Genomic DNA, 10,916 nt, shown 5'->3' on the forward strand with positions numbered 1-10,916 from the left:
CCTACTGACTATTGTTGTAAATAAAACTTTGTTGTAACAGTTCCACGTTCATTAACTTACATGTTTGTATGGTTGCTTTTGTATTACAGTGGCAGAGTTGAATAGTTATTCGGAGACGGTATCGCCCATAAAACCTAACGGAAAAGTTGGTTGATCCCTGCTGTATACCAGGGTTGTCCAGAGAACTTATTGTGATGATGAAAAAATGTACTTTATCTGCCCTGCCCAAAATGGCAGCCCTACTTTAGTATGCCCATTGAGCACTTCAAGTATGACCAGTGCATGGAACTTAGGAACTGAATTTTAAATTTCATTTAATTTTGATTAATGTAAATCATGACATGTGTTGTGGCTACCATATTGTACCATGTAGATATAGCATGAGCAAAGACAAAAAGCTAAGAGTAATATTAATAAGGATAACTGATGTATGATGTAAATGTTACCATCTAGTAGGAAATAAAAATATGAGAGTCTAGGTCCAGGCCAGCTGGGCGTTGTAGCAGCATGAGCGACTCAGTGAAGTATTTAGCAGTAGGATGAGCAAGAAGACCACCTTTGCCTGGTGGATGAGGCCTGGTAAGATAATTCATGCAGGGGAAGCAAGTAGCCATACTCTGAGCAGCCCTATGAGGAGGGACCATGTGGCAATAGTCCCCAAGGAATTGGGCCCTCAGTATGTTGGCCTGCATGATGAACTGAATGCTACCAGCAACCACATGAGTGGGGGGAGTTCAGGGTGGTTGGGGGGAGCACTGCCAGTCAGACTTTCAGATGAGTCTGCATCCCCAGTTGCTGGGTTGATTGTGACTCCATGAGACCGTGAGACAGAGGTACTCAGCTAAGCCCCACCTGGATTCCTAACCCCCAGAAACAAGATAATAAATGTTCGATGATTTCAGAGGCTAATGTGTAGATATATATGAGGGTTTGGTCATGTTAGCCTTTGTAAGGAAATACACTTTATTCTCTAAGCTGTAGAGAATCATCAGAGTTTTCTGAGCTGGACTGTCACAGGTATGGATGGGTTATAATATAACAGCTCTTACAGCTTCACTAAACAATGTATGTACTGCAAGTTCAGAGATGAGTTGGGACAAAATTATGGTGGTCCAGAGAGGGCCTAAAGGAGGATCATGAAAATGGAAACAAAAAAGTAGGGATATGTTTGAAAGGCATTTGGGAAGTAGAACAAAACCGTATCATTTACTGTCCAAACTGGTATCTTTGAGACTGAAAGGGGCATTATTAGTGATATGCCGATGCTGAGACAAAAGCTGTGAACTGGACTGTCTCAGGTAAATTGGGATGTGTTTTCTTTCTAATAGAATGAGAATCAGTGAGATATGGTTAGAGTAAAAGAAGATTCTAGCTTACATGATTGTGGAGATTGTGGTGTTACTATTCAAACTAGAGAACAAGGTAGCAAAGAGGACAACTTTGTAAGAAGAGGAGATTGGTTTTGGACCTTTAATATGGGAAGTTGTTCATTGGACGACACTTGGTTGATTGTCTGAAGTGTTACTGTATTAACAGACTTCTGAAATTTTATATTCATCCTTAATAAAACAAGTAAGAGTGGTTTTCTTTCCTAGATTGGAATCTACTGCACGTACATCAGAGAGCTCAGAAGAATTCCTGGAAGAAGAACCTGAACAAAGTGTGATTGAATTTGAGGATGAAAGCAGTGATAAGGATGCCCGGCCTGCACCGGAAACCCAACCACGCCTGGAAAAGCAAGATGGTGAAAAGGTATGAGATCCTGCTTATTACTAAATAAAGTGAATTGAAAGTAAACTAAATTTAAACTTTCTTAATCATATATTGTTAGAAAAATGTGATCTATTTTAGAGTCCTAGTAGAAGTTGTGCTTGATGCTAAAAAGCATAGCTCTATACTAAGCAAGGTCAGGTACTGGAGTTGGGGAGAGGATAAAGTTACAAGTATTGTTGCGTGTTTCACTGAATTTTTTTTTTTAAAGATTTTATTTATTTATTTGACAGATCACAAGTAGGCAGAGAGGCAGGCAGAGAAAGAGGGGGAAGCAGTCTCCCTGCTGAGCAGAGAGCCTGACGCAGGGCTGGATCCCAGGACCCCGAGACCATGACCCGAGCAGAAGGCAGAGTCTTTAACCCAGTGAGCCACCCAGGCGTCCCTCAATCTGAATTTTTAAGTGTGACTTACAGCAAAGGTAAAATTGAGGATTTTAGGTAGTAAGATCCCTCTGTATATTTAAAATACAAATTAATTTGAGAGATTAAACATAGTTAAGAAGTGACACAAATTATATATGATTATAAGATACACCTTATAGAACCAGTTAGAATGCCGTAAGGTCGTTGAGGCCACAGTTGCACCTGTATCTTGGCTAGAAGGTTAAAACAAACATATATATATATCATATATATATGTATATGATATATATTATATATATATGATATATATCATATGTATATGATATATATCATATATATATGATATATATCATATATATATATGACTAATTGATAATTTGACTACAATTGATAACTGAATTCATTTTTTTTAAAACAGTGGAAAACAAATGGGAAAATCCTTTGTGACCAAGTAAATTCTTTTTTTTTCCTGATTTCTGCAGCTCTTCTAGTATTTGTCCTTAACTTTTTTTTTTTTTTTCTCTTCTCTGTTCATTCCCTGTTCTCCTCTTTATCTTTAGTATCTTCCATCTTTGGCTCTGTAGAGATTTCTTATTTCTTCTTTCCTAGGTGCTTAAGATTCTTTAAAAGTCTTTTACCTGTTTGCCAAGTCCAGCCAGCATCCAAAGAAGTGTCACTATGTTACCAATTTTATTTCCTTAGCGTATTCCAGGTTAGCTCTTGCTTTCTCTGTTTCATGAAACTGTATTTTTTTTTTTTAAAGATTTTATTTATTTATTTTTTTGAGAGAGATCACAAGTAGGCAGAGAGTCAGGCAGAGAGAGGGAGGGAGGGGAGCAGGCTTCCTGCTGAGCAGAGAGCCTGATGCAGGGCTCCATCCCAGGACCCTGGGATCATGACCTGAGCTGAAGGCAGAGGCTTAACCCACTGAGCCACCCAGGTGCCCCCATGAAACTGTGTTTCTAAGTGGCATTTTTTTTCTTGTGAAAAATTTGGACAGTAAAGCACATGTTTAAAAATGTGCATCCAGACATTTGTGGGAATATAGTTATTTTTCTTGTAAAAACTTAAGATTATGCTATATATACTTCATGTAATGGGTTTTATTTGTCCAGCTGTACATTGAGCACATACTCTTATAGGTCACCAGTGACACTTGCATTCATTTCCAGCAGTTTTCCTCACCTAGATTGACTACTGTGTCTTCCTTAATATTCTCTAGGCCCCCATGAGGTAAGTTTTATAACACCACTCACTGTACTTTGGTTTCTTGGTTTTCCTACCTGAAGTTTGGTTTTGGTTTTATTATTTGACTGTTGTTGCTTTTTTCCCTTTATTCGTGGACATTCTAGAAGTCTAGAAGTCTAGAACTCAGTTCTTGGCTTTCTGCTCTTGGTTCATGTTCTCTACATGAAAATGCATCCAATCTAATGGTTGAACTCTCATTTCTGTGGGATGACCAGCAACTCTAGACTTTGAATATTAATTGAGACTATAATGCTATAATATTACTTATCTTTTGAATATTCTATGTAGACAGATGTCTTTTATCATCTTAAATTCAACATAATCTCTGTTCTTAGCACTCCTATATTAGACCTTGTGTGTGTGTGTGTGTGTGTGTGTGTGTGTGTGTTTAATCTTTCCTTCTATTCCCAAACCTAAAACTTGAAAGACAGGTTTTTCTCTTCTGTTGCTTCTCACTTTCAGTTAATTACCAGTATTCTGGGGTTTTTAAGCTTTTGCTGTGTTTTTTTCATTTTCTTCCTTTCAGCATTTTTTCTACCCTAGCTGATCCTTTTATGAGCTTTATTATTAATTACCTTCTGTATGCAGTCTATTTTTTTATACTGTCTGGCCAGATAAATTTTTCTAATCCCTGATTTCAGTATCCCTATGACTTTAGAGATCTTATGTAAACCAGACAAACCTATTTCTGAGCCCTTGAGTGCATCATTTTCTAATTTTTACAATGGTAATAAAATGCCCTCTATTAGAATGTCACTAAGATTCATTAGAACTATTAAACATTAAATATAAGTATTTTATATTGATAAACATTGGCAGAAGAGTTTCAGAATTGGAAGGTTTGTGTTACCTCCTCACTGATACTTCCGTATTTAATGTGATATAAAGAGTAGGATTGTTCCAAAAATGGCCCAAAATTGACTGGACAATGAGGAAACTGAGACAGAGTTTTCTTCTTCCAGCAAGAAGCTGTATCCAAACTGAGCTTCCCACAAGACTGGTAGTGCTTCCTCCCTCTGGCAGTGTAACCTGTTAACTTCCCACAGGCCCCAGAGATTCCAAGTGCTCATCAGCCGGTGTTTTGTAAAGAGCTGGCATCAAATCTAGAGTCTCTGGTGCCTTTTTACTGAAAAGATTTCACTCCTGATGGCCCTGTAAAGAAGAACAAGAAGGGGACAGTGTGTCTTCACTGCATCTCAGACCTGTCCTGTGTCTACAGAGCATCACGGTCTGCTGTCTCCTGTCCTGTGTCTACAGAGCATCACGGTCTGCTGTCTCCTAAGAACAGAGGGAGTTTGGGTTACTTGTGCCTTCTTCTCTTTTACTGACCCTGCCTGAAAAATTTAATCTTTTCTCAGTAAGACTGTTCCTTAACTCATGCCTTGCAATGTGGTAGACTTTATCTTGAGTCCTGGTGGAGACCGAGAATGGACTCACTTTACATGACAAATAAATTAGCCTGTAATTGTGTCTTGACTTATTTTTCCCCCCCAATGATGTAGGAATCTGAATTAGAGCCTATGAATGGTGAGATAATGGATGATACTCTTAAAACCTCACTTATAACTGAAGAGGAGGACTCCACTAGTGAAGTTTTAGATGAAGAAATAAAATTGCAGTCTCTTAATTCCAGCGAAGACTCTACTGCTCTTGTTCCACTGGTGGTAGAATCTTCAAAACCCCCTGATACTGTTGCACAGGATAAGGTAAGAAGGGAAATAATTTGTTTATAGTCAGACTGTTCCAGTGTTGGTTACATGGAAGGGGCATAATAATATATATATTTTCCTCTCCCTTAATATATATAGTTTTTCAGGAAAATAAATTCTATATTAATTTTTATGCTAGATTAGGTATTTTAAGAAAATACAATCAGTAATATTCCACAAATTCACATCTTTGTAACCTTAAAATACATACCTGACTTCTGGTAACAAAACAAATTTTATTTTGTAGATTTAGAGAAATGCTTAGGCAAATAGATAAAGCATTATTTACCAAATACTTGAATACCTATTGCTTACGTAGTCCATGACGAATAGTCATTTTAATTTGTTTTAAACGGAGACAAATTAGATTAGTGGGAAAAACCTAATAGACTATTTTTAAAGAAACTTCATTTTTACTTTCAGATATTCCAATTTAAGGCTAAAAAACTGTTGTATAGCATTAATTTATTAGTGTCTCAAATAAATAAATGAATAAAATCTCCATTGCCCTTCCCTGTCATCTAATGAAACTGTAGTCAAACTTTGTGTGGTGGCACAGTGTCAAGCCCCAGAGGACTCTTGGTTCTGGCTCCAGTAATACCAAGAAACTAAAAACTTGTAGTTGATTCATGGTTTAAAGAACTTTGATAAGAAGTTTGAAATGTTCTAATACTTTTTGAGGTAAAAGAATTACTTTTATTATATCTTTAAAGCAAGAACCAGGTTATCATGTGACAGTTTTGAAATAATAGACTTGTATTCAGAATATGTACACCTGATGAATGAAAGTAATGAGTCCTGAATTCTTGAAAATGCAGTTCATTATCATTGCATATTAATGTGTAATTTATATAAGAGCTACACTGCAAAATTTTGCTCACTGAGTTTTTTATTTTTAGATCTCGCATATAACTGACACAGAAATGTTGCTGGACGAAGGCCCATCTGATGAAAAGGGACACACTGAAGAGAAACTGCCCCTAGTTTCAAGAAAGAAAGCACATTTTGGGAGTTCAGACAATGTGGCTACCATCCCAAATGAAGAACGATCCGACAGTGGTTTTCCAAACTCTGTGATAGCTGAATTTTCTGAGGAATCAATCTCTGAAAATTTATCACCCAACACTACTTCTTCATTGGAAGACCAGGGTGACGAAGGGGTGCCTGAGCCCCAGGAAACGTCTACAGCTCTTTCTCAGAGCTCTTTGATAGAGGTTGAACTTGAAGATGTGCCATTTTCACAGAACGCGGGACAGAAAAACCAGTCAGAGGAGCAGTCCGAAGCGTCTTCTGAGCAGCTGGATCAGTTTGCGCAATCAGCAGAAAAAACTGTGGATAGCAGCTCAGAGGAAATAGAAGTGGAAGTGCCTGTGGTAGACAGGCGGAATTTAAGAAGAAAGGCCAAAGGGCATAAAGGACCTGCGAAGAAGAAAGCCAAGCTGACATGAATGAAGAAGATTTGCAGATGATAAACCCTCTTCTTTGTAACGTAATTGTTGTTTTTAAAATATGGTAATTAATAAATGGCATGGGGCACAGGGCAAAAATTCCAAAATTTCACTTTGAACTTATTTATGATGCCGGTTTTCCGTCCCCCTTAGGACCTAGGATTCACCCTTCTTTTTGATTTTTCAGGCTATTTTGTGTAAATACAATTTTTTTATTTTTATTAACCATGTTTCAACTTTGGGAAACCAGATCATACTATATTTTCTTTAGCAGTTGGGGATGTCTGGCCATTAATATTTCAGAAAATATAAATTACAGTGAAAGTAGTAGGCTTTACATTACTTGTAAGGATCACAGAAATCTTTTATACTATGGATTTTAATAGTAAACTTGGTGAGGGTTCTAGTAGTTTTATCTTAAAACTAATCATTTTTTAAAAATGTAGGCATGTCTAAACAAAAATGTCAGTAAATGAAAATATACTTCAACTAAGTGAGAGCACAAATAGAAATTTATGGTGAAAGGTTTGTGAAGGTGGTATTTTGGCCTCTTAATTCTTAGTTGTGTAGGTGGAGTTTCTTCGAAACTTTGACTTCAGTGTCTGAGGAAAGGTATAAAATCTGTTTCCACCTCAATCTTTATGACATCCAATATATACAGTACAGCTAGGGATTTAACTCTGGCATGTAGACACTAATATAATTATATAAAATATCATTTGAAGCTGGGGACTATTACTTTTGTCCTCATTCAATTAGCATATATACTTCAGAAATGTGAGGGCCCTTCTGAGGCTTCTCCTTAACCCTGCCACTGCCTTTATTCTAGAATCGTATATTCTCCTCAGCTTTCATCCACTTCCCTAACTTAGAGTGATTCCTGCCAAAAGATCTGCCTGCCTGTCTGCCAGCTTATGCCCTTGGCATCCATATCTGGGTAAGTTTGGACTGTGCCCCACAATCTTAGATCTAGACGGCAGGAATGGATCTGCCCAAGGAGCTATAGCTAAAAGAGCTTAGGTGGAATTGGAGGCTTTGGTTGTTGCTCTGGTCTTGCTCACTCTTAATTTGTTTGAGTACAGGTTACAAACTAGCCTGAGTGTATACATTGTGGTACTACAGCAAAGCCTTTGTGTAGAACTTAAAAAACAAATCCTCCTGTTAATTTTTATATAGTAATTTATTTAAAAATGAACAAAATTGTTATTCTTAGAATCCAAAGAGAATCTTTTTTAAAACAGTCTTATTAACTCTTTGGAAGTACTGTGTGTACTCAGATTTGCAGTTAATTTGGAGAATGCTTTGAGACCATTTAGATTGTTTTTAAAACAGCTTGGTCCTGTGTGAAAAAACCATGTTATGACATCATGCCATTATTTGAGGTACTAAGGATTAATGTCAAAGGTTTATCCAGTTTACAGTCCAGTGATACCATTAAATTTTATTTTGGAATGTTGACATTTTAGGTCTAATAAGCTAAGTTAAAATGTTTAAGGAGGCAAAACAGTAAGCCCTCCTGTTCATGTAAAATTTTGAGTTATCCTCTACATTTTCCTTAATTATTGGTCAGAGCAAGCCAAATGATTGCACTCCAAATGAAAATTAAAGCACTTTGGCCATTTGTTTTCTCAACAAATGCTGACTAATTGAAAAAATAAGTATGACTGGTACTAGTACATCTATCACATTTATGCTGTTTTATAGATTTTGTGAGAAACTTTACTACCACAATTAGGAAAATAAAGATTCGAGGATTTAGTAAATTCTTAACCTTTCCATTTTTAATTTCGTAAAATAGACTTAAAAACCTAACACTTAGATATTTTACTTTTTTACTTGGATTGCTCATTGTTCTTTTGAGAATAGTTTCTTTAAAAGGGGGTGGTTTAAGATTGAGCTCACTGACAACTCTTGATATGTGAATATAGTTGCTGAGTTCACAAAAACATGTTTAGTTATTGATATATAATGGGACTAACAGTATAAACTCATACTTGTTAAACTTGTTTGGTTTATTCTTAATCAGCAAGAGCATTTTAAGCAGTTTCAGAACTTTTTGCTTAGCATACAAGAAAACTTTTATGATAATGCTTTTGGGGGGGTGTTACAGATGGTAGAGAAAGCTAGATAACATAGAAAAACCCAACTTTCGTGTTCAGTAACACGTTCACGGTTCAGTAAATGAGTTCTGTACTCAATGAGTATAGAATTTATAACAAAATTTATCCTCAATAAGGAATCTAAATAAAACTAATCAGATACTTAGTTTTTTGCAAGGCATTAGAAAAACTTGAGAATTATAGAGGACTGAAATCTGATTTCAGCCAGCTAGTCTAGTTGTTGTCTAGTCACATTCTAGTCCTTTGTGAACTGCTTTTTTCTGTTTAGAAGTTTTATTTCTGGAAAAGGATTTCACTTCAGTTTGTGTAAATACGTGTATATTTCCTTGTGTAATATAAAACATAGATATTAGAATTTCAGTTCTACTTTCAAGCTTAAATTATCCAATTGCTAGACATCACAGAAATATATTTAAGAATTTATTATAAAGCTCCTCTACAACTTTTAAAAGTGAGAGGATCTATTATGATTTTTTTATAAAATCAAATAGCATGACAGAATGTCTTCTACTTAAAATGTCTATATTCATGGTGTTTCCATTCACTGCGGAGAATACGGCAAGGATAACACTTAATAGTAATTAATGGTTCACTTTTAGCTGACCAGAACACTACCTAAAATTGTTTCAGTGACTTTAGAAAATAATCTTGAAGGTTTATGATTACATCAAATTGAATCTTTATCTAGTATCTAAATATCTGCTCTTATGTACTGCTTCACCCTTAGGGATTACCTTCTAAGGTTTGGTCACACCAGCAAACTGATACAGATCTTAATGTAAATACAGAATTTATACTAACATTACTCATCTGTGTAACAGCATTTTAGAAATTTCTGCCTTGTATGTCCACTAGTAGCTAATCTGGTGTTTAAAGTGTTACTGGTCTTTCATGGATGTGATTAGTTACAAATGTTACGCTTCTGTTGGCATACTTAATATAAAGCTTTCTTTGTATAAGACAATTAATTTGCTTATTTTGAGTTCTAAAAAATAAGCAGAGTGAGTTCTGTGGGATTATGCTTACCTTTACCTTTAGTCTCTTTTTTTTTTTTTCACCTTCCAAATCTTAAAGTTATTCACACATTCCTCATTTCTATTAGTGGCAAAATCAGTTGTTAAAATATAATTGTAAGAAAGGTTCAGCTTCTGTCATCCTGAAATAATTGTATCACACTGGATAGTCATTCCCAAGGAACTAACTTTGTTTTTAAGTGTGTGTGTGTGTTCTAAAACTTCTATGTTTATAGAATTTAGAAAAGATGTTGTTATTCAGAACAGCAAGTGTTACTGAGATACTCAAGTTTGTTTTCTTGGTTTTTTTTGTTTTTGTTTTTTAGTTTAAAAATAGTCCGTTTTGTGATTGTTTCTTGGCCTGTTTTGATATTCTTTCCCTTTTCCCTACTTTAATTGACAGTGATGTGTTTAGATATTGAATTTGTTTAGACATTAAATGATTTTGTTAAAGGCACAATTAATCACATTGGTTGTACTTTGAAGACAGACTTTAAAAATAAACAATTTAAAACCATTAATGTGATCATAGATTAATGTAATATTATGGACAACTTAAAGCTCAAAGCTACAAACATAATTCAGATCACAAAAGTGCTTTGACCAAGTTAAAAACCTAAAAGATTACCTTTTTTATACTATCCAGGTAACTGCAAACAAATTTCTCTAAAAGGCGTCAGTGCAGTCTTTTTCTTTTTAAACAATTCTACCTGGAATCACTTAAATTTTTAATCATTCTAAAAATGGGAAAGCATAAACATTTTGGTGCATTTTTTTCTATATATTTGGCGGAAAAATACAGTTCGAAGTATTACTATACATGATTGAGGAAGAAAATGTTTAAAATATGAATTCACCAACTTACGGTGTGAAGACAGGTAAAAAGTTACCTAAATCCTTCTGAACTCCATTTAGTGTAGTGTGCCTTTTCTCTCCTGTACTTCTAGTAGAGTATACTTTATAAACAAATGCTACCAAGTGTTAATGCTGCATTTCTTAGGATTAATGAAAATGGGGTGAAAGAAACTTGAAGGTCTCAGAAATGACCGTTCTGTAGTTTTGGGTCTATATTTAAGTGTGCACGAACCTTTATAATAAAAGCTATTTTCAACTACACTGGTTTTTCCAGTAACAATAGGTCTGCATTGCTGAGTATCCACTACTTAATGCAGATATGGACCAAGATATTTCTATAATTGCTTTTTAAAATTATTCAAATTTATGAACATCCAAATGCTAAAAA

The 10,916-nt window shown here is 35.4% G+C and overlaps 1 protein-coding gene across 4 annotated transcripts in view; it reads left to right on the forward strand.

The window, feature by feature from the left end:
- FAM169A (family with sequence similarity 169 member A) overlaps nucleotides 1-6,964 on the forward strand; it is a 67,307-nt gene extending 60,343 nt beyond the window's left edge. For all 4 annotated transcript variants that reach the window (XM_032848397.1, XM_032848371.1, XM_032848388.1 and 1 more), the window contains exons 11-13: nucleotides 1,596-1,752; nucleotides 4,886-5,089; nucleotides 5,992-6,964. In XM_032848397.1, the coding sequence (XP_032704288.1) occupies nucleotides 1,596-1,752; nucleotides 4,886-5,089; nucleotides 5,992-6,540 (910 nt within the window). In that variant the 3' untranslated portion in view covers nucleotides 6,541-6,964. The remainder of the gene's footprint in view (nucleotides 1-1,595; nucleotides 1,753-4,885; nucleotides 5,090-5,991) is intronic.
- Nucleotides 6,965-10,916: the final 3,952 nt, after the last annotated feature.

Source organism: Lontra canadensis, unplaced genomic scaffold, assembly GCF_010015895.1.
Source record: "Lontra canadensis isolate GAN:19392208 unplaced genomic scaffold, GSC_riverotter_1.0 scaffold4, whole genome shotgun sequence".
Taxonomy (NCBI): Eukaryota; Metazoa; Chordata; class Mammalia; order Carnivora; family Mustelidae; genus Lontra; species Lontra canadensis.